Raw genomic sequence first — 24,902 nt, 5'->3', positions numbered from 1 at the left:
ATACTTTATAGACATTATGCAAGAATAAAACAGGAGTGAAGGATTAAATAATGATCAAAATTACTATGACTAAGAAATGAGTACACTGAAGCAGTAAATTTCTTTGCCTTAGCATTATTAGTTCTTTTGAAAATTATACGTTTCATTGGCCTGCGCAAAAATGAGACACCCAAAACGTATGATGGGCAGAATTCCATTAGTGTGTCTTTCTGTAAGCATTTACTGTCGCTGATGATATGAGTGCTTGATGTAAATGTTGGGTGTGCTTAATCAAAACACTACACTCCTCTACTTTTCCATTCTCCCCTCTCCCATTCCCCTGCTCATACTTTTCCATTCTCCCCTCTCCCATTCCCCTGCTCATGATTTAAGTTCCGGCTGCTCCAGTGCTGCCACCGGGCTGATTTTAAACTTTTGCAGTTTTTCCTGTCTGTATACTCGCTGCACAACTTCCGTGTTTACTGTCGGCAAGTGCACTGCAATTCCACCTTATTTAGTTTGACGGCTGTAAATACAAAATCTGTACCTACCACTGTACTGGCTCTCCCTTCTGCTATGATGAGTTTTAATTGCAAGACACCTTCTTTTCATTACTTCTATATTTTATTTGCCCCCTCCCCTAATGCAGTATACACAATGCTTTTGCTATTTATCCTTTTAGCTTTTTTTATGTCCCTGTAAGTTAAATTGCAGTTTATGACAAGCATGTTTTCTGCCACCATTTTGAATGACAACTGAGCCCAATACTTAATGTTTTCAGTGTGGAACCACATAAATTTTAAAGCCTTTCAAATTCATTCACCTGTCACATTTACCAAACCTGTTGCTCACTAGGTTCACATATTTGGGCTGTAATTATTTTCTTATTATTCCAGTCTGGTGGTGTGCTAACTGCTTGAAATGTGTAATTGGAATCAATACAATAATTATATAACTGCAACAGAGATTGTTCACTCTTTTGAAAAATGTATCTCAAATTCATGAAAAATTGACATTCGTTGTTCTTGAATTAAGCAAAATACATATTAAGTGCAAATGGACCCTATCACATCATGCAGCACTATTGTGTTTAAATTTTCAGTGTTTCCAAGCAGCTTTCATTTTTTATTTCATGGATTCTTTCTCTTTCTTCAGTCTAGTTTGTCCCTAGTCTGTCAGCAACTAGATTAGTTAGCAGTACCTCCCATTTGATAATTTTTTTGTCTGTATAAGTTTCTATTAAAACTGTCTGATGGGTTTATATGATGCTTTTCTAAATCCTATGTGACCAGCTGGACCTGTGGTATGTTTTTGCGTTGTACTGCATAACGCAGTGTCCATAAAATTTCAATCTTCTTTTTCTTATGCCTGCCGCAAGATTTGATAATTTTTCATGATTATAGTTTGGGTCCACTTTCTGGTCTTTCGGGACAGAGTATCTTTGCTTAAATTTTGCATTCTTCTTTTAGTATATCTTCCTGATCATATTTTCTGTGGCTTGATTAATGCATAATAGTGGCTGATTTTTGTGTGTAGGGGCTTTTATTTTTTGTTTTAGGTGTTGTAGATTTTATCATAAGCTCTCTTCAAGTTATTGTACCTGAATTTTTTCTCCCCCTGTCGATTCAAGGATTTTGCTGAAGTCCTTGAAGTGTGGAACTCCCTAGATTTGTACATTTTGTAATCAGTTTTTGAGTGGGATGTTTGGAGCAGATACACTTGGTTTTTAGGAAGGATATTTAAAGGCCAACTCTTTCAGCGCATTCCATGAAAATGTCTGTCTGTTTAATTGCTGTCATTTTGTCATCAGCTAGTATTGCCATATCATCTAATAAAGATAGGCAATAGATTTGGATGTCATTTTTAGCTCCTTCAAGTCTTACATGTCTTCCAGCAGTTTTGGTTTTTAAGTTATTTTTACCACTCTTTGATGACTTTATCCAAAACCAAATTGAAGAGGATAGGAGAAAGGCTGTCACCCTGCCAAACACCAGTTTTGGTCAGAAATGGTTCTGACATCTCACCCATGACCTTTAGTGTGTGTGTGTGTGTGTGTGTGTGTGTGTGTGTGTGTGTGAGAGAGAGAGAGAGATGAGACTTTCATGCTGAGCTGGTGTTTGAGGATAACTAAAAGGTATTGCCAAGCAGCAGGAGCATACGTCTTGTTGAAGTCCACAATGAGCATATGATTGGCTGTTTCTGAAGACTTTGTATTTTAAACTTGTTTGTAATTAAAAGTTTGCCCTCTAATGTTTAGACCAGTGTGGAATCCGACTTGATGTTCGACAGTTTTGTGATCAGGCTGCTGCTGACCTCGTGCTGACAGAATTTTGTATGTCACTTGGAGAAGTTAATTAAATCCGTTTTGTTGCCTTTTTTGTGTGGTGTATGATTTAGGGCACATTTCCAGTCTTTGGGAAGCTTTTCTGTTTGCTAAATCTCTCATGATTTGTATGATTTCTATGACGGACTTGAAGCTCTGTTATTTTTGAATTGGAGGATATGCCTGTGAACCTTCCTTGTGAGGATGGTAGGGATTTGGTGTGGGTGTAAGTGGAGATTTTCATAGGTCATGAGGGTGGTTTGGGGCAGTTGAGTTCAAAATGCCTGTTCCTGAGAGTTTCCGAGATTGTTAAAGGCAAGTCTCCCATCTAACTTTCTAAAACATAGGTTTTGAGGGGTATAACCTAGTATTATTCCTGCAAAATCTTATAAAAAATCTCGCATGTTATATTTGGAAAAATTTTCTTTGACGAAGTCCAGTTCTCCTTCATGTGTTCCCTCTTGGTTTGCTAATGATTTTCATCACTTGCTAAAATTTCATAGAAGTGTTGTTTATTTTCTAGCTTTTCTTTCTGTTACACTAGAAAAGAGCCTCATTGCCTTCTTCCAGTACTTTCTCACGTTTTGAATCCCACCAGTACTGTCTGGAGTTCTGCTTCAGTGGGATTAATTCTTTGACCTTTTGTACCGTTTTTGGGTGGAATTCTTCAAGATAACGTATAGACTTCTGTGACTAGTGTCGAAATGATTAAAAATTTTTTTCTGGTTGTTGAAACTTGACATTGTATAAAATTTAAAATACTTGAAAAAATCAATTTTTTAAATATAATATAATTGGATACATACAAAAAATACTCACAAAGCAGCAGCAGGGGAAGAAAAGACATATAAAGTTAAAGAAATGTGCAAGCTTTCCAAGCCCTTGTCTCCTCCTCCTGGCAGAATGTTGAAGGTGAAGGAAGACCGAGGAAGAAAAAGGGCTGATGAGGTTTAGGAAATTGGGAGGGCTCAGAACAGTTGCCAAGAATCCAAGATCAGGGAAGACTTAGGAAGGCGAGATGAGAAGGGAAGACCAATTGTTGGGGAGGGGGGGGGGGGGGGGGTGCACGTGCACTGGATGAGATGTGAGAACCTGAGAGCTTGAAGGTGGGAGATGGAATAATAGGTAAGACAGAGCTTGCTGACAAAACAATGCAAAAAACTAAGTGCATTATGTATAGCAGAGGCAGGAGGGGGGATAGACAGGTCAGAAAACACAAATTATAGAAAACTAAAAGGGACTGAAGAAATGAATAGTTACTGAGAACTAGTGTTGAAACCAAGGAAATTGGAGATCATAATGTAAATTAAGGCCACCAGACTGGTGAGAACCGAGGACATGTTGCTATGCCTGTTCCGACTTGAAAAGTTCTGAGAAACCAGTGTCTGGCAGAAAAATCCAGATGGTACATGTGGCGAACCAGGTACAGAAGTCACGACTGTCATGTTGTAGAGCATACTCTGCAACAGGGTATTGTGTGTCGCTAATATAAACCCATTTTTTTGCCCTACTACATGTTGGTACTTAAATCAATGTAGAGGGCCGAACAGTGTTTACGTAACAGCTGGTATAAGGCATATGCCATTTCATAGGTGGCTCTCGCTCTGATAGTGTGTGTTCTGCCAGTCACAGGGCTGGTACAGGGGTGTCACAAGGGTGCGTAGGACAAGTCATAGGATAGGGAAATGAGTGCAGTAGGAGCACAGGGTCTGACCAGGATATTGCGGAGTTAGAGGAGGAGGGGGGTGGGGGGGGGGTTGAAGCTGTTCTAGGTGCGGTGGGAAGAATATTGGCAGAATGACCTCATTTCATGACATGATTTTAGGAAAGTCATACCCTTGTCAAAGTAATTGATTAGTACATTAAAGACCAGCATAATACTGAGTGACAAGTTGTGTATTCATAAATTGTTTTTTGGCAGGATAAGAGGATAAGCAGTATCAGGATTGGATGTGATGGTCTGGGAAATATGATTTTCAACTAAGCTGGTGGGGTAATTACAACCAGGGAAGTATGAGGTGAGGATGGTAGTGTACTGCTGTAATGAGGCTGCATCTGAACAAATAAGTTTGTCTCAAACGCGAAGGCTGTACATGAGTGATCGTTTGACATGGAAAGTATGGCAACTGTAATGTAAGCACTGTTGTTTGGTAGTAGGTATAATGTGAAAGTAAGTCTGTAGCTGCCACTCAGTGAGGATGTCATCATCAAGGAACGTGGCATGATATTCAGAATAAAACCAAGTGAAATTTAATTGGGGGAATGTATTAAGAGATTCGAAAAATTTTAGCAGGTCAGCCTCACCATGAGTCCTTATGGCAAAGATTTCATCAATATATCTAAACCAAACCAGGGGCTGAAGTCTTATGGATTCCAGAAAGCGCCACTTCAAGTGACCCATATCTTGGTTCCCATGGCTGTGCCCCTGATATGTTTGTATGTCTTTCTCTCAAGTAAGTATAAAGTTGATCAATGTGAGCAGGAAAGATGTCATAGGTTTGGAACCAGGTGGATGCTGGTTGAGGTAATTTTAATCAACAGACCGACCATGCATATGGGGATTGTTGTTACAATGGGAGGTGGTGGCATCTGTGGTGACACGAGGTGTGTAATGGGAGTGGTACAGGCAAAGATTTCAGAGGATCTAGGAAGTGTTCCGTGTTTTAAATATAGGAGGGGATTCTTTGTACTATAGGTTGCGCGTGTTGATCAACTAAGGCAAATATATATTCAGTGGGTGCTTTGAAGCCAGTAATGATGGGACAGCCAGGGTGATTGGGTTCGTGGATCTTAGGAAGAGGGTAAAAGGAGGGAGTGCCTAATTTGGAAAGGGTAAGAATTTCTATGGATTGAGGTGTTAGACCTTAATGAGTAGCCTGAAGTTTTAAGGAAGGACTGTACGTCAGTTTGTATCACAGGTCTTGATAGCAGGTGCTGTACGAGAGGTGTCAGATAGCTGGCTTTGGCCGTTGCTTACATATTTGTATATTTGTCTTTGTCTTTCTAATACCACAGTGGTAGATCGTTCGTCCGCTGGGAGGATAATGGTGGAGTCATCAGTTTTTAAGGAATGAATTGCCTGGAGTTGAAGAGGACAGGTTAGGGTCGTGTTGTAGAGCCTTAAGAAGGGTTGTGAAGCAATGCTGAATATTAGGAATTCTTGGAAGGGTTACAAGGGATGATTTGTGCAGTAGTGATGATGGATCAAGAGGGGATCGTGGTTGAAATTGTTCAAGGGAGGGTTCAGTGTTAGGTTTGCTGTTGGGTGGGTTCTGGGATTGGATTGCAAAGTGATTTTTCCAGTTGACATTACTGTGAATGGAAGTAGGTCTTTCACCAAAGCAGCATGATTAAATGCAGGCTTAGGGCTGAAAGTGAATATATAGATAATTCAGAAGGGGGAGAGCCTTAGATGCAAGACTGAAAACACAGTGCTGTTGTGGCTGGTTCTTGCGACTATAATTACAATTGCTCTAGGAGGCAGTGGTGAAGGCTGGGGGGATGTTAAGGTTGGTCAAGCTCATTTATAGGAGAGGAGTGCTAGTTGATGATCTTGCTGTTACAGGAACTGGAGGAGGCAGGAAGGGAAACATAACTATTGAGGTAGTTTGGGAGAAAGTAAAATAGCTTTTTATTGGTGAAGTCTGGTCTGTGTTGCAGTTTGAAGTTGACTTGACAGATGATACCATCGGAGGACACATGACAGTTCTGTAACTGCATGTTTTAGCAGGAGGAGAGAAGTCTGGTGGAGTGGAAATTGGTAGATGAGGCAGATAGCTTATTAGAAGTGTAAGTGCAGAGATAGCTGTATTTTCAACTGTAAAAGGGATTGGTGCACACTAGGATTACATCAAAAAATGTCCAATGTTAGGCTATTGGTGGTAACTCCTGTGGGCAAGATGGTTTCAAGAAACAAAATGTGGGACCTTAGTTTTGGTAGTGCAAGAGCATGTTTGCAAAAGGCCCGAATATAATAAGTGACGGGTTTCTCCATGGCAAGAGAGGAGCATTTGGAATATTCAAGGTGGTGGGAGTAGCTAAAAAGAAGCAAAGGGGGGAAATGGAGCAGAAAGAAAGACAAGTGAGTAAAAAGATAGGAAAAATGTAGAAAAATTCATATGAAAATAGTGAGAACTGACGAGGAGTGAGTGAGAATTTCTCACTAGAAAAGTGGGCTGTACAATACAAAAACTACAAAATATTGTGATAGTAAAGAATTATAATAATAAATTGCAACTGTGTGAGGTCCTGGAAAAGAAGTGAAAATGGACAAAAATTTAATAACAGGACCGAGAGATAGAGGAAGTCAGTGTACTGAACAGACTCTACAGCATTTGGGAAATAAAACAGTGCAGGAGATGGTAGTAACAGTCGATCAGTGCAGTTTGGTGAATAACAAATGAACTATGTATAAGCAAGGTAAGTAAGGGTGGGAAAGAAAACTGCTGTCAAATTTGCAAATAAATTGTCAAAAAATGATCAGGAGAGGCCCTCAAGTGTATTGAACTGTAAACGGAGAGTTAAGTGCAAATTCTTAAATAACAATTAACCACTCTAAGTGTGCAGAAATCAGCATTAAAAAAGATACGGGAGCAAGATGTTCATTAATATAGGTGGGATAGACAGATAAACAAGCGAACTAGCACATAAGGTCAAAAACATCCAGCAGTTTGAACAAGATAAGACAACAAAAATGCCTGACAAATGGGTCTACATACGAATAGACATAAATACATAATGGCAAAACATATGCTGTTAAAGGGAGCCATATGTGAAACTACACATCATGTACCAGCTGTTATGTAAACACAGTTCAGCCTTCTACATTCATATGATTGCCAGCACATTATTAGTTACAATGAGTATGCATAGACAAAGGGTGTATATTGGCAGCACACAGTATTCTGTTGCAGAGCATTGCTCTGCAGCATGATAGTCATGTCCTGTGTATCTGTTTTAACACATGCCATTCCTCCCCCACAGACTAGCTTCCCAGAACTCTGTAGGTGGGAACTGGCATTGCAACGTGTCCTTGATTCTTGCCACCAACATGGCCTCAATTTACGTTATTTCTCCACTTTCTTTGGGCTTATACCTTGTATTTTCCCAACCCCTCTCTCTACCACATATAATGCACTTTGCTTTCTGCTGTTATTAACTCTTGCACAATGTTTTGTCAACAAGCTCTGTCTTACTTATTGCCCTATCTTCCACTTTTAAACACATTTTCAAATCTCATCTGAGGCAGTCCTCAGCAATCAGTCTTCCCTTCACATCCCGTCCAGTAAGCCTCCCCTGATTTGGGTGTTCTGGGTGACTTTCCTGAACTCTTCCCATTTCCTAAAGCTCACCAGTCCTTTTTCATCATCCCTCTTCGTTCCTCTTCTGCCAGAATAATGAATCACTAGCTCTGAAAGATTTTACTTTCCTTTAACCTTTATCAGTGTTTTTTATTGCTGCTGCTATATGAAATAGTTTAATATATACAAACTATAAAACCAACATTTCAGTGGTATTAAAGAGGCCTTCCTCAGGGCAAGACTGATTTTACTGGAGGAAAGATGTCCTTATTTAGTGCTAACTATCAGCATCATCTGGAACTTTATCGGCTAGAGGATATGAGAGTCTAGTCATGCCGAGAGGAGAGCCTATTTGAGGAATACCCTGCTAGTTGACGATTGGCACTTGTCTGTAAATCAGTACCTGGCTTCTGGCGCACATGTTTTTTTTTTCCCCCTGCTGTGCATGGAAATACACTGACAGTTCCTATAAAGCTATTTGTCTAGGCAATCATGATCATTCCCGGTGAGGCTTCTGCCTCACGACTGCCCACTGCCCATTGGACTGAGCTAGCTGGTAGCTAGGACACAGTTTGTAACCATCCTCTCTATTGATCTTGTCAGGCTGCTTAATAATTTCAATCACCTGTCATATTCTGCAGTGACACGTACACAGCTCTTTCGCCAGTACATAGGTTTCCTAGAATGTGATAGATTGTCCACTATCAAGGTGGCGTGTTCTGCTATTACTAATTTATTGTGGTATTCTTATTGCTGATAGAACACACATTCTGCCGCTCATGTGCATACTGGCACATCTGTCACCCCTATGTAGCTCATACACTCCTGCATCCTTGGTGGATCATATTATCTCATGAATCCTATGGCTACTGCGGAAAATTGGTGTGAAACCTTGGCGGCGGAGGAAATTGCTTAGCCATTCATTGATACCCTTCACGTAGCGTAAGTGCACTAGCAGAAGCTCCTTTTCCTAGCCCTTTTCTTTGTGTTTTAATCTGTTTGGTATTGGCTGCCTTTGTTATAATATCATCATACCCTTCGACTTTCTTTTATTATATTATTAGTGTCATTTATCTGTTGGGCATGGGCAGTAAGGATGTGCTGGACAGAATACTTCTAAGCTGGATAGTGGTTGCTCTCAGTGGGAAGGTACTGGTTGATATGTTAGCTCCACATCCAAAACTGGTATTGCGTTGTTATTTCTGATTTCGTGCATAAACTGTATATTCTTATGCAGGATCAAAGAAAAATTCATATAACTATGCCACATGTCTTGTGCCAATGAGTATTACTTCTGGTGTCCTGACTGCCTGCTACTTCAATCCAATGGGTCATGAGCAATCACGGGGTAGAAGCATCACCAGGAGAAGGCGGTAGCCTAAACAAACAACTATATGGGAACTGTCAGTGTATTTCCAAGCATGCTAGGAAGGAACCAAGTTCACCGAACCCAAGTGCTGATCTGCATACAAGTGCCAATCAGCAACAAACTGTATAATCCATGAATAGCCCCCTTTCTGTCTCCAAACCTTTGTTTTCATGGAACTTTCCTTAGTGATGTTAACGTGATTTTAAGTTCTCTTGTTGGCTCAGTTCAATGAGTCTTGTGCTGTTTGTGTTCCGAATCTGTGAGCTGGATATTGGCCTATGTCTTTTAGGTATTTTCTTTCTTTGCTGATTTGCACATCGAAATCACCAAGCTGAATCTTCTCATCGACTTTAGGGATTTTTGCCATGACTGTTTAGAGTTTGGCCCAGAATTTTTCAGTATTTCATAGATCTTTTTCTGTGTCATCGGGTTCATGGAAATTGATCAGTGTGTGCTTCTTGTTGGCACTTTGTATGTACATGGTCATTTGGCAGGTGTTTATGGCAGAGACTTCTGTGATTGAGTTGTCTATATTTATGCATTTCACGAAGATCATGCCCAGAAACAGAGTGCCATCAGCTACTCATTTTTGTGTTTTTACACTTGAACGTCCAATAGTTACTGTAGTGTATTGTGTGTTCATTAGTTCCTTGGAGAGCTAGTACCAGGTTTCTTTGTATCTAACACTGACTGTAGGGTGTGTAATTTCCCAGGTGGAATTAATTGGTTGACATTCATGGTGCCAATGTAAGTGTGAATTCTAGGTGGAAGATTGCCTGAGAATTCTGATTTTCTCTGTATTTGTGATTACCCGGCTCCACCAGAATCATTGTGTGCGGTTTCCGTTTGTCGACGGTTGGATTGGTTCCTACCTGGGGTAATGCTGTCATTACTCGGGTCATGGTAATTTGCGATCATTTATCCAATGTGTCCATTGGTTACTTTGATATCACAAGAAAATCAGTTTCAAATTCAAACAAGATTTTCTAGTACATCTCATTTCATTCAATATAGTTATTATTTCAGAATTGCAGATTTCTGTGATATGCGGAGTCCTAAAAATTAAATGGTACTACTAGAAGTGAACTATACAGTCAGTACAATTAATTTTTAGTTATATTGATAGGAATTCAATTGACTTCTGTCAGAAATGCTGATGAAATATTTTGTATTCAGAGCCTCACAGTCTAAATGTAATTCAGTTTATCTCCATAAATTTCTTGTTTGTTGTTGCAGTCTAAAATCAGCAGGCTTCCAGCATACCTAACTGTGCAGTTTGTGAGGTTTTATTATAAAGAAAGAGAAGCAATAAATGCCAAAATTTTGAAAGATGTTAAGTTTCCTTTGGATTTCGATGCATTTGAGCTGTGTACACCTGAACTTCAACAAAAATTGACACCCATGCGCTCCAAATTTAAGGTGAGTGTACTACACATTGCACAATATTTATTATAGTATGTGTGAGCTTTATAGATACAAAGCTTCTGTCTTTGAAACTTGGTATTGTGAGAAAAAGATGACTCAGAGAATTGTGACAAGTGGTAGATCATTGATATTGTGGATTTGGAGTATGGACCAGAAATTACTGGAGCTTATGGGCAACATCAATCTATCTGTCCTCAACTAGTTCCTTCACATCATTTTAATTGTTCCAGCTTTTATACTTTCTCATTTATCCAATGTACTGCTTGTGAAGGCCATCTTCAGCTATTCTTTTCTTCCTATGTCCTTTCTAAAATTGTTTGCAGGAGTGTTCCATATACATTAACATGACCATAACCTGTGTTTGATATAACCGTGCACTAACCCTTCATACACAGGTTGCAGCACTAGCATTATAAAGTGTGTTGATGTCCAAAAGGGGATTGTCATTGGCTTTCCAGCCAAGGGTGGAAGCATTTTCCGAAATGGCTAAGTTTGTAAACTTTCCGCGGGCCACACTGCCATGTTCAAAAGACTGCTCCTAAGTATAGCTCGGGCCCCATTTTTCTTGATGCACAAACCACCTGTTGCTTGAAAACTGGACTCATTTCATTTGAGAACAGTGTACGGACATTTTGCTACCTGCCACTTGAGCTTGGCTGCCTTCTGTTGTCAATTTGTAGAATTACTTCTAAACAAACATTAGCAAACATAACAGCTGCTGTCACGAATGGCTCTGCCAGTTTAATAGCATTGATGCAATTCGTTCATTTACTCATTATGTTTTGCAGTTTGCTGTAATTATGATACAAATGTCATGTTTGTTGAGTGAACAAGAAATTTTGGAAAGTCAAGAGGAAGAAATTTCTAAGTAATTCACATCGCACTTTTTTGTAGGAGGATATTTATATGAAGCTTTTTTCATATGCATTACTCTCAAAGCTATTTCAGTGATATATGTGCCAGTAACACTTGAAATAATGGATAGATGACTGCTATTCCAGCCACAAAATCCATCTAAGTGGCTGATCCTCAAAGTGGTAAAGAGCACTGTGCATGGCAAAATGGCACTATCCAAAACTGGTGTTATGGAAACTGTGGTGCACAACGGGCCATAGATGTGCAGTTGTTGAGCAACTGACTGCCCAGATGAACCAGAGGGCTACCAACAGTCGTTTCATCAATCACCGTTCAGCAAACATTGCTGTGTATGGACCTCCTCCAGCAGGTTTATGCTCCATCTGACAGAGGGACGTTGGCATGTACAGCATGAAACATCTGAAAGCAAACACCCTGCAACAGTTATCAGAAAGGTCTGGGCTGGAGGCGGGAATGTTATGGTCTGGAGAATGTTTCCATAGCATTTCCTGGGTGATCTTGTCATTCAGAAAGGTGCAATGGATCAATACAGGTCTCCATATATCCTTAGAGACAACAACCACCGATACACCAAGTTTGTTTTTCCTCTGCATAGTGGCATCTGCCAGCAGAATAATGCAATGTGCCACACAGCTCGCAGTGTACATATGTGGTTTGAAGAGCACCGAGATGAGTTTACAGCACTCCTCTGGCCACCAAACTCTCCAGATTTAAAACCAATCGCAAATGTGTGGCTCCACATGTTCTCTTCCAGAACATCACTGTTTCTCTTCGAGCATGGCTCACAGTGGTCCACACTGCAAATGGTGGTTATTTAGGCTTTGGACGGATGGTTACATTAATGTGACTGGACAGTCTATAAATTATACTCCATGCAAATGTCTTCTTATGTTAACAGAACTCCATCCATCACATTTGGTTTCCAGCCGAGTCAATACGGAGTTATTACATACACATATACATGTGTGCATGCACAGCCCCCCCCCCCCCCCCCCCACACACACACACACAGTTTTTCACTAAATGTAACGTCAGTGTGTCATCAGTCCAAGATTCCTATTAATATTGTCTGCTGTTAACCTTGTTTGTAAGAGGTTCATACAGTTTGTGTGTTACTAAAGAAATTACAAAGTATTTTTGTGCTTTGTGTTAATACTGTGGAGTAAAATGACTCCAGTTTGATGTACTTATAATATTGATTTATCTATCACAGGAATATGAAGATAAGCGAGTGGAAGAATCGCAGGCTGACAAGACGGATAAAGGAGATGATGGGGAGAAAGCGAAAATGAAGGCTGTGCCTTTTTGGTTTGAAAATGGTTTGTGTACTTTTGGTTGAAGTTCCATATTCAATATGTAGCCTTAGACTGACTTCAGCCCCCCCACTTCTCTCTCTCTCTCTCTCTCTCTCTCTCTCTCTCTCTCTCTCTTTCTGACTGGGATTTGGGAAGATAGTGGCTAAAATCCCTATCTGGCCATCTGTGCCGGGGAGAATCTAGCAATCTCTAAAAATACAGTCTGACCAAAAGTCTGCTATCATTTAAAAATGCTCTAGGCTCTGTTGAAAGAAAAAATACAAAAACTGGCAAAGAGATGACACTGGAGAGCAACAAGTTAACGATGCCACATGAGAATCGTTATAAAATGATCAGTAATGAGAAAGAAATTCACATCATCCTTACTCTGGCTGAGAAACTCCTGCTGGAAAGTATGATTTAATTGTAGGACGGCACTCATCCCGTATTGCTACATGTGTGAAAGACCTCTTGCACACACAATTTGGTGAGGTTCATGCGCTGAGCTACCATGTTCATCATGATCGATCTCCTGGGATCACAGATCTCAATTTGTGTAATTATTGATAATGGGGTTACCAAAGTCACAAAGTCTACTGTGATTGTCTGACCCGTGAATGACAGTCAGCATGCCCACAGACAGGTGGGCTTACTACAGGCCACAACTATGCAGCATTATTCCACCGCATTTGGGTGTCATTCAGTTGTGTACGTGAGCCACTTATTCATCCCCGCTTATGGGCACTCAGATAAGGCATATAGTCAAGGAGGTTACTGCCCGGCTCTGTCACTGAAGCATGTCAGCTGTTTGCTCACCTCTGCCAGTGAGCGCCCAGTTGCCTGCACTTGGGCAGTTGAACTAGAATGCCTTGTCTTAGCTTATTTTGCCTTGCAAACAATGTAACTATTGCAGATATTTCATAACAAAATCACTGGAATATATTTTTCTTCTTGAATGAAATTAAAAGGAACTCCCAACCTTTAGCTGCTTACAGGCATTGATAAATTTCAATGGGGACAGTTGAAAATGTATGTCCCAACTGGGACCCAAAGCTGGGATCTCCTGCTTACATGGCAGATGTTCGATCTGTCTAAGCCATCAAGGGCACAGAGGATAGTGCAACTTCAGGGACTTATCTCTGGCATGCTCCCCATGAGATGTACATTTCCAACTTACTGTCCACACAGTAACTACATTTGTAGTTTCCCTGCCCATATATATATCATGCATTCTTATATCATATGTTTTTCTTTTTGTCAGATTACTCAACAACTCTCTGTACTGTGATAAAATGTTGATAGCAACCTGTAATGTTCCAAAACAGTCAACTTCTGCTGGTAACATTGTAGTTCAACATAGCATATTAGTATACTATTGATTCATAAAGCTGTTAAAGCAAAGTGTTAATCTGGCTTCAGTTGCCAGAGACTGCAGTCATGGGTGAGAGAGTTGTGTGTGTGTGTGTGTGTGTGTGTGTGTGTGTGTGTGTGTGTTCTATTTTTGACTAAGGCCTTACTGGCTGAAAGCTTATTTGTGACAGTCATTTTGTTGTACCTATCTGTGACTCAGCATCTCTATTACATGGTGAGTAGCAACTTTCTTTCCATAATATTGTTACATTCCATCCTCATTTTTCCATTGCTTGAAAGTATTAATCCAGGTTCATTTACCCCTAGTTGACTTTTAGGGTGCGTCTAGGTGTCAAAACTATAGAGGCATAATAGTTGAAGTAGGTCATCACAGTACCTTGAATTGTAGTTTGTACACAGCCATTAAGGGTGTTGGCTCATTGATCTGTGTTACTTACATAATAATAATAATCATAACTGTATTTGACATACAAAAGAACTAAATTGCTTCTTATTTCCCCATTTCTTCTATATACCTAGCATATCCCCCCCCCCCCCCCCCCCCCCTGTCGAGGCATTTTTTTCTTCCCTGTAGCTTCTGCCTGTCTTTCCCATTCCTCTTCTTGCCTTCCTTATTTTTTCTTTGTCCAAGTGACAGGGCTATGTAAAAAGACCATCGTCTCTCTTGAAAATTTGTAATACTAATTTTTTATTAGATTTCAAGTCAGCTCAATTGTTTACAAAATTACCATGGAGAGCTCATTGTCAGGTGTAGTTCACCTGTGATAATGCACACGTTGCACAACCAAGATGATCTTGGCGCATTCTGTTTGTGCAGTCACTATCATTGATTGTAACTATTGTGTGTCTTCCACAAGTGTGGAATAAGTGCTTGTAGCCACAGAAGCTACACAAGAATGTTTACTACTGATCATGAATATTCTGTATGAAATAATTGAGCTAATATGTATTGCAAAATTTAACATATTTTGTTGCCAGATCTTGGTTCCAACAATTCTGGATACTACACACTGCAGGCAGTTTTGACTCATAGAGGCCGTTCCAGTTCTAGTGGCCACTATGTCGCATGGGTGAGACAGAAGGAAGATACATGGATCAAGTGTGATGACGACACAGTCTCACCAGTTACATCAGATGATGTCCTGAAACTGTCTGGAGGAGGTAATACATTGAAACACAGACTCAGTTATTGTCTAAGATTTAAACAGTTTTTTTATGTTTTGTTTTCTACTTGTCATGTTGTTGTATTTAATAAGGCTGACACAGGAAACTGTAACTGTGTGACATTAAATTGCTTTCTTCGTAAAATGTGAACAATGAATCATTAGTACCATTACAATGAATGGCAAGTGTCGCCTCACTACTTATGTGTAAAATCAGATTTGTATAGCAACACGTTCAATACTTCTCTGTCTCATCTATTACACGCAACGCAAATTGGCAACCTGGCCTTTACACCTGAGAAGCAGGGACGGAACACCACTAGTGTACAGTACAGTACAGTACTCTTATAAATTGAGCAACTTGCACACACATCTGTAGTGTGGTTTCAGTTGTCTGAGACTGCAGACTTATGTGCAGGTTGTGTTTGTTTGTTTGTGTTGCTGACAAAGGCCTTAATGACCTGGCCGAAAGCTATGATTGTGTGAATCTTCTTGTTGTGCCTGTTGTGACTCAGCATCTCCACTATATGGTGAATATCAGCTTCCCTTCTCTAATATTGTCTAATAATACATTTATTTATATCAGCAACGAAACATTTATTGTGTGCATTTTATTTGTCCTAATTTTGGGGCACTATCACACCAGGTTGCTGTTGTCTTCGTCGTTGTCGTGCCTTGAGCCGGAAGATTGGTTTTGTACAGCTTTCCTACTACTCTGTGCAAGCCTCTTCATCTCTGCATAGCTACTGCAACCTACATCAGTTGAACCTGCTTACTGTAGTAAAGCCTGCCCCCCCCCCCTTCTCTATCTCTCTCTCTATCTCTCTCTCTCTCTATCTCTCTCTCTCTATCTCTCTGTCTCTCTATCTCTCTGTCTCTCTATCTCTATCTCTCTGTCTCTCTATCTCTATCTCTCTGTCTCTCTATCTCTATCTCTCTCTCTCTCTCTCTCTCTCTCTCTCTCTCTCTCTCTATCTCTATCTATCTCTCTCTCTCTCTCTCTCTATCTATCTCTCTATCTCTCTCTCTATCTCTATCTCCCCCTCCCCCCTCCCTCTACCCCCTCCCCCCTCTCCATTTCATTACCAAATTGACAATTCCTTGATGGTGGCTTAGTACCTTAAAATACCATGTGATACGAAAAGCCAAATTTTGAAATTGGCATGAATGTGTATTTTTGACTAACACTTGTAGTAAAAGTAATGAAATAAGGTATTCAGTTCTACACTGTAAAAGTAAAGAGGTGATGAGATTGTAGAGAGATGCTGAAAGACAGAACTTGAAGTGGGGCATCAAACATGGTGGGATAGCTCAGTTGGTAATAGAGTTGCATGGAACATTGTGCAAATTTATTGGGCGCAATCAAACAATAGAAGATCCAGACCTGAATATCAACAGTTGTGAACATAGTGAACATAGTGCAGTGAACATTCACTGCAACCTGAGTTGCGGACAAGGCACAATGAAAAGACTGTTACACACTTAACTTTCTCTCAAAGCCTTCTTTAGAAAAGAATGGAAAGCACACTTGCAATCACACAAGGAGGCACACCTCAGTGTGTGACTTGCTGCTTCAAAGTGTAACATTTTTGCTGTTGGTGTTTTTATCTGCCACCTACTACAATATTCATGCCAGTAAAGTGTGCAAATCGTGTTCGACTTTATTTTGTGGACCATTCTGAAACCAAATTAAATGTGTGCAGTTTAGGTTTGACCAGTGGAAACCATAACCATAACAGAATGTCCAAATGTATATCTGAACCAAATTGTTTGAATACTGTTGGACATCTACAGAAATTTTTCCAGTATTCAGTGAAAATTTGTTGGATTTTTAACTTCTTCACTTTGTGATGCTTTTGATCCCACATGCAGATGCATTTCATTATTTCAGTCTGTGGTGAGTGTAGGTCTTGAGCTACTGCAAATATTTTTAACTTACTCCAACTGTAGGTCTGTCCTGAAATGTGTGATTGCCTAGTCAAGTAGACATTTTTCTTAAACTGCTATTGATAAACCATTGCAGAGCAGAGGTTCATGCCTCCTACATTTTGCTAATCAGTCATGTTTAAAATGTCACTTTTTATATAGAGTACATAAGAAGATAATAAGAATTTCTCAGAATGTGGGAAAAAATGCACTATCTTGCTTGCTAGAAGATATTACTTTTTAAGTCAATTAGCTGAAAAATATTCCTGATGTAGGCATAATATTACAGACAGACCTATAGTGTTGAGTTTGTTGGAGTCACTGGTAGAACAAGAAACAGAATCAACCCATTTTTGATACATTGCATTACGCATGTAGTTTACTTTTCACTGAAAATGCCTGACTGCATTTTTCAGACATCATGAAAGACAATGAATTTGCCAGGAAGTTCTGCAAGAGAATGACAGTAAATTGTTTTTTGAGGAGGAATTAAAAGGATGAGTCATCTTTTAACACACATCTATTTGATATGTGGGAAGAATTGTGTCCTTTGCACAGTGACATATCAAAAAGCATTTGTAAGGACAATGTTTAAAATCCCCATGCTGCATTCCAAATTTAGAGTTTCTGTGATTTCCCAAAATTGCTTCAGGCAAATTCCAAGAAGGTTCTTTTGCAAAAGGCATTGTCAATTTCCTTCTTCATTTTTCCATAATCGGAGCTTTCACTCCCTCTCTGATAGCCTCATTGCTGACAGGACATTAAACTCTAATGTAGCTACCTGTTATATCGAACAATGTTCTTCAGGTTCTTAACCATGTTGAGGCTGCTTTAGAGCAATAAATCCTTTCGTGAAAAGAAACAACAGTTTGATCTGTAACTCAAAGCTAATAAAGATGAATACAACACTTTCCATTGCAGTTAACTTGATAAAGCCAAAGCCAGTTTCTGCCTCAAATGAGGCCGTTACCAAGTATATACATGTTCTTATTTATGAATCAGGAACACTCTCTGCTGAATAATGGCCTTCCTTGAGATGGAAACCAGTCACAGATATGTCCGTAAAATAGTTTGTGGATGCTGTTATGTTTACCCTCACATTGCAGATATTAATGATCACGTGTCACCAGTGATGGTGATAAAGAGGTGATGACATTGCTTCTGTCAGCTGTGGGCCACAAACCTATATCATATTAATTATAAGAATCCAACAGTTTGGTCTTGAAACTGTGGTTGATCTGTAGATTATGTGCTAGCTTTTGACATTTTCAAATGAAATTCCTCATGAATGTATTTTTTCTTCTCAGTCACAGTATTTTTGTCCAAAAGTAGGAGTAAGAAATCAATACTTCAGTTAAAATTGGAGAATGATGGATAAAAAAAAAATTAAAAAAAAATATGAGAGCAGTTGTTCTGAAAAGTCACTTTCAAGATGGTGCAACGTAACTAGACTCTTCTAAAGGTTGCAAAGAGTTTAAGTTACCTTAAATCTCAAAACTAGCAGACTATGTTTTATCTTTCTAATGTTCATTACTACACACAAATTCAGATTTCTGTGCTCTTTGATTTAAGTGTGACTGCTGTGAACGGCAGACAGGTAGAGCATGCATCTTTTAATATTCGAAATTACTTCCAGAAAATCTTTGGATGAGAGAAGCTACAGCGATGGATTATGACTTAGTCTAAGTTGGTTATGCACGACCTTTTATATCTAAGTGTACTTGTTCCTTGTATGCCAGACATCAGATCCAAAGTTTTTAAGCTTAATTCCAGTGTTGGCTTAATGTTTTGTATTTATTTTTGCTCCTGTACCTTTGTGTCACTTTCACTCTTGACTACGCTTCATTTATTTGAAAAATGAGAAAATGCACATAGCCTTGGAGTCCTTGTGAAACAGTAGGATTCTTTATAAGTAGTTAAGTGAATACGATTGGTGATCAAAGGAAAGCAGGAGTGTATTACATCCACTCTGTGTGCTTTTCTTAAATTCCCCAGTTAATAAATATTTTACTTAAGGCTAGTTTACCTGATGATATCAGGTTGTGCAAATTGTTTCATGAAAAGTTTCTCCAAGTGTTTTTGTGATAGACTGTAGACACATTGACATCAGTATACACTTCAGTTTCATTGTTTTGTAAGTCCTGTCTAAAAGGAAGGTTTTGACAGCTGTAAAAACCGTGGCGAAGTTAATGCTTGTCTGCATGAAATAACTGCATAAGGAAAGAAATATGAAGTGTTTGACCTTGTGATGGGTTAAAGAAAAGATGTAAGCTCAATTATGCAGCAACCTTGTTGAAAGAAATTGTGGGAGACATAGGAAGTTATTTCAATTGCCTGAGAATTTCACCACAGCTGTTCATGTTTCTTTGAAGTAGAGTCAATAATGCAATGAGGAAGAGACTATAATGCATAAGCATTGTTGCCCAACTGAGACTACAACTCACATGTTTGTTCGCAAATGAGGGTTCGTATGCATTTCTACAGTACATATATTAGGTTCCAAAATCAAAAGTTGCTGTCTTTATTAAAATTGTTTGTGATGCCATCTGTATGGGACTTGCTGAATACCTGAAAAGAATCTGCCAAGTAGTCATTGGATGTTCCAAAGCAAGATGTTCGTCTTGCCTCTATTTTTCTTAATTCATCTGTGTATGACGTCCCCACTGAATGAATTTGGCTCTCCAGATCATAAATTGTCGACCCATCTATGTTCAGATGGCATAGGACGGCCTCAAGTGCAGCAACACATCACTGTTTGTTTTTTATGGTCAACATCATTGAAATCCCACAAACATCTATGTGTAGCATAGGTATCTATTCCCCACTTCTCATTTCAGTTCGTGTGCACTCAGCACTGTATTTTCATGACACCTCACCTCAGAACATGTGCAACAAGTGTAGCTGAAGTTGAAATAAATCAAAACTGTTTAGTTTCAACAACAAGTGATGCAAACACATGCCGTGCTTGTGCAGCTGCACACAGTCCAGTGTTTCATGTAAACTGGTTTTCTTGGACAATCTTATGTGGAAAGTGAAGCTGGAAAACACGGAATAGCAACAATATGGAAAGGATAGATTGCTACTCCCCCCCCCCCACATGAACCACAGACCTTGCCGTTGGTGGGGAGGCTTGCGTGCCTCAGCGATACAGATAGCCGTACCATAGGTGCAATCACAATCTGTTGAGAGGCCAGACAAATGTGTGTTTCCTGAAGAGGGGGAGCAGCCTTTTCAGTAGTTGCAGGGGCAACAGTGTGGATGATGACTGATCTGGCCTTGTAACACTAACCAAAATGGCCTTGCTATGCTGGTACTGGGAACGGCTGAAAGCAAGGGGAAACTACGGCCGTAATTTTTCCTGAGGGCATGCAGCTTTACTGTACGGATAAATGATGATGGCGTCCTCTTGGGTAAAATATTCCAGAGGCAAAATAGTCCCCCATTCGGATCTCCAGGCGGGGACTACTCAGGAGGACTTCGTTATCAGGAGAAATAAAATTGGCATTCTACGGATCGGAGCATGGAATGTCAGATCCCTTAATCTGGCAGGTAGGTTAGAAAATTTAAAAATGGAAATGGATAGGTTAAAGTTAGATATACTGGGGATTAGCGAAGTTCGATGGCAGGAGGAACAAGATACTGTCAGGTAAATACAGTGTTACAAATACAAAATCAAATAGAGGTAATACACGAGTAGGTTTAATAATGAATAAAACCATAGGAATGCGAGTAAGCTACTACAAATAGCATAGCAAACGCATTGTTGTGGCCAATATAGACACGAAGCTCACACCTACGACAGTAGTAAAAGTCTATATGCTAACTAGCTCTGCAAATGACGAAGATATTAAAGAAATGTATGATGAAATAAAAGAAATTATTCAGATAGTGAAAGGAGATGAAAATTTAATAGTCATGGGTGACTGGAATTCGCTAATAGGAAAAGGTAGAGAAGGAAATGTAGTAGGTGAATATGGATTGGGGGGTAAGAAATGAAAGAGGAAGCTGCCTGGTAGAATTTTGCGCACAGCATAACTTAATCATAGCTTACACTAGGTTTAAGAATCGTCAAAGAAGGTTGTATACATGGATAAACCCTGGAGATACTAAAAGGTATCAGATAGATTATATAATGGTACGACGGAGATTTAGGAACCAGGTTTTAAATTGTAAGACATTTCCAGGGGCAGATGTGGACTCTGACCACAATCTAGTGGTTATGACCTGTAGTTTAAAACTGAAGAAACTGCAAAAAAGTGGGAATTTAAGGAGATGGGACCTGGATAAACTAAAAGAACCAGAGGTTGTACAGAGTTTCAGGGAAAGCATAAGGGAGCAATTGACAGGAATGGGGGAAAGAAATACAATAGAAGAAAAATGGGTAGCTTTGAGGGATGAAGTAGTGAAGGCAGCAGAGGATCAAGTAGGTAAAAAGACGAGGGCTAGTAGAAATCCGTGGGTAACAGAAGAAATATTGAATTTAATTGATGAAAGGAGAAAATATAAAAATGCAATAAATGAAGCAGGCAAAAAGGAATACAGACATCTCAAAAATGAGATCGTCAGGAAGTGCAAAAAGAGCCAGTCCTGACAAAATTCTATCATCTGTTGAGCAAAATGTATGAGACAGGCGAAATACCCTCAGACTTCAAGAAGAATATAATAATTCCAATCCCAAAGAAAGCAGGTGTTGACAGATGTGAAAATTACCAAACAATCAGTTTAATAGGCCACAGCTGCTGCAAAATACTAACACGAATTCTTTACAGACAAATGGAAAAACTGGTAGAAGCCGACCTCGGGGAAGATCAGTTTGAATTCCGTAGAAATGTTGGAACACGTGAGGCAATACTGACCCTACGACTTATCTTAGAAGCTAGATTAAGGAAAGGCAAACCTACATTTCTAGCATTTGTAGACTTTGAGAAAGCTTTTGACAATGTTGACTGGAATACTCTCTTTCAAATTATGAAGGTGGCAGGGGTAAAATACAGGGAGCGAAAGGTTATTTACAATTTGTACAGAAACCAGATGGCAGTTATAAGAGTCGAGGGACATGAAAGGGAAACAGTGGTTGGGAAGGGAGTGAGACAGGGTTGTAGTCTCTCCCCGATGTTATTCAATCTGTATATTGAGCAAGCAGTAAAGGAAACAAAAGAAAAATTCGGAGTAGGTATTAAAATCCATGGAGAAGAAATAAAAACTTTGAGGTTCGCCGATGACATCGTAATTCTGTCAGAGACAGCAAAGGACTTGGAAGAGCAGTTGAACGGAATGGATAGTGTCTTGAAAGGAGGATATAAGATGAACATCAACAAAATCAAAAAGAGGATAATGGAATGTAGTCGAATTAAGTCGATGCTGAGGGAATTAGATTAGGAAATGAGACACACACAGTAGTAAAGGAGTTTTGCTATTTGGGGAGCAAAATAACTGATGATGGTCGAAGTAGAGAGGATAAGGAAAGTGTTTCTGAAGAAGAGAAATTTGTTAACATCGAGTATAGATTTAAGTATTAGGAAGTCGTTTCTGAAAGTATTTGTATGGAGTGTAGCCATGTATGGAAGTGAAACATGGACGATAAATAGTTTGGACAAGAAGAGAATAGAAGCTTTTGAAATGTGGTGCTACAGAAGAATGCTGAAGTTTAGATGGGTAGATCACATAAGTAAAGAGGAGGTACTGAATAGGATTGGGGAGAAGAGGAGTTTGTGGCACAACTTGACTAGAAGAAGGGATCGTTTGGTAGGACATGTTCTGAGGCATCCCAAATTTAGTATTGGAGGGCAGCGTGGAGGGTAAAAGTCGTAGAGGGAGACCAAGAGATGAATACACTAAGCAGATTCAGAAGGATGTAGGTTGCAGTATGTACTGGGAGATGAAGCAGCTTGCACAGGATAGAGTAGCATGGAGAGCTGCATCAAGCCAGTCTCAGGACTGAAGACGACGACGACGACAACAGATTGCTACGTACTAGTGAGAGGAGAGCTGGAGTCGTTGAGAAGCACAGTGAAGAAGACTGCTAAAGCATTTAAGCTTTTAGAAAAAGTCTTTATTGTGTGACTGTGATGGAGTTGGATGTGAGCAGTAATCTCTGGGTGGGTGACGGGGTGGGGTGGGGTGGGGGGGGTGGTGGTTAAGCAAGTGACAAGTGGCAGAGAGGGGGGGGGGGGGGGGATAGCAGGGTAATGGTGGTGAGAAGATGCTGCGTCCCACAGACAGCAGAGCATCTTCCCCCACCTACATCCTGATATTCCTCCCCATCGCCACCCTTGCCGCCTCCTTACTCATACAACTCACCCCAACAGGTGGCAGCCCTCATGAGATGCAGTCACGGAGCACTAAGACGGTGGCTATACATGTGAGAGTTTTGTGTGTGTTTTGTTTACTGTCTGGAAAAGTGTTAATTGTAGTTCTGCTTTGTGTTGCAAGTACCAATTTAGTACCTTTTTCTATGGGTTAGGGTGTTGTCAGTAATGTTCTCTGCTACTTGTACAGTGTACACAACTGTCTAATCTTATCCACTGCCCTGATGAATATCGGTATTTCTGAACAAAAATTTATTTTGAACTTCTGCCAAGTGACTCAACAAGAACACATACCTGGTGCATGGCTGGTGGAAGACATTGCATTTATTTCTTTACCTTTTGTTGCTGAAGGGGAATACTTATTGCCTATGGCTAGAAAATGTTGTCTGCCTTGAGTGGTAGTGAATTAGGATTAAATTGTGATGTGATGCCTAGGTCATGCTGCATTAAGCACATAACAGCAATTTTTTTATGGATTATTAAGTAATTACAAATCAGAGCATATTTTATTACTATGGGGAAAAAACTGTGGTGGAGATGGCTACAGTAGAAAAGTGTGACATTATGCGGAAAATCTGTTATTAAATTTTAATCTGTGATCCTAATTTTGTTCTATTTCATGCATATGTTTTTGAATCAAGACTAAGATTCTAAAAATTTGTTTTTTTTTTTTTTTTTTTTTTTTACAGGTGATTGGCACTGTGCATATGTTTTGCTGTACGGTCCCCGTATATTGGAAGTTCCTGCTGAAGAATCAGAAACCTCTGCTTCTGCTTCATCTTCTGTTAACACGCCATCTGTTCTTCTTTAATTTGAAACTTGAACGCAAACATTAGTGAAAAAGGTTTATAATCAATAAAGAAAAGAAACTGCATAACAGTGGAAATCGCGTCTCTGAACTTCATTTTTTATGTGCTTGTTTTGAAAGTGAGTGTGGTACCAATGAAATTTCATAGAAACTAAACATTGAGAAAGTTTTAAGTGTGCCATTTCTTAAATATATTGTCAGTTTTCCATATTCTTAATGTTTTCTAAATTGTTTATTGACTTGCCTGCATTTATATTTTGGTTGCCCTTCATTTCAGTAATACCTAAACTGCTTTGTTCATGGAGTTACTGCTAGCATCTGTGCCTGCTGAGGCCTAAGTGTTCAATTGGGGCTATCCAGTATGTTGGGCATCAAACTTTGTGGCAAACTAGGCACATTCATCTGTGTGTATAAATTATTATTTGGTCTTGTAAGAGCAGTTTCGTTGTCATGTCTGTGATTGTAATGCAATACAGTGAACTGAAAACTGAAAGCTGGCTGACTTTTTCTCTTTTTCGCTATTTTGAAGATTCTTCAAATTTAAAGTTTGGTGTATGATTTAATATGTATGTTGATGGATTGTACCTTAGTCAGATTCAGAAAATATGAGCTATATTATCATGCAATATAGCTTGGTCATACCTGTGACACGTTCCTTTCCTTCTTGTAAGAATATTTATTTTTAACTAAGACACTCCCTAGTTAATGTGCTGTTAAAATGATGTACTATCTCTACAAAAAGAAACAAGTTTGCTCATT

General features: G+C 39.5%; 1 protein-coding gene across 1 annotated transcript in view; it reads left to right on the top strand.

Moving 5' to 3' along the window:
- Positions 1 to 24,636, top strand: part of LOC126271870 (ubiquitin carboxyl-terminal hydrolase 14) — a 96,201-nt gene extending 71,565 nt beyond the window's left edge. Inside the window, exons 8-11 of the mRNA XM_049974216.1 lie at positions 10,208 to 10,390; positions 12,486 to 12,591; positions 14,917 to 15,099; positions 24,025 to 24,636. Coding sequence (XP_049830173.1) covers positions 10,208 to 10,390; positions 12,486 to 12,591; positions 14,917 to 15,099; positions 24,025 to 24,146 — 594 coding nt within the window. The 3' untranslated portion in view covers positions 24,147 to 24,636. The remainder of the gene's footprint in view (positions 1 to 10,207; positions 10,391 to 12,485; positions 12,592 to 14,916; positions 15,100 to 24,024) is intronic.
- The last annotated feature ends 266 nt before the right edge of the window (positions 24,637 to 24,902 follow it).

The sequence above is a fragment of the Schistocerca gregaria genome, chromosome 5 (assembly GCF_023897955.1).
Source record: "Schistocerca gregaria isolate iqSchGreg1 chromosome 5, iqSchGreg1.2, whole genome shotgun sequence".
Classification (NCBI taxonomy): domain Eukaryota; kingdom Metazoa; phylum Arthropoda; class Insecta; order Orthoptera; family Acrididae; genus Schistocerca; species Schistocerca gregaria.
The sequence above is the reverse complement of the archived record's forward strand: the minus strand, read 5'-3'. Positions and strand labels throughout refer to the sequence as shown.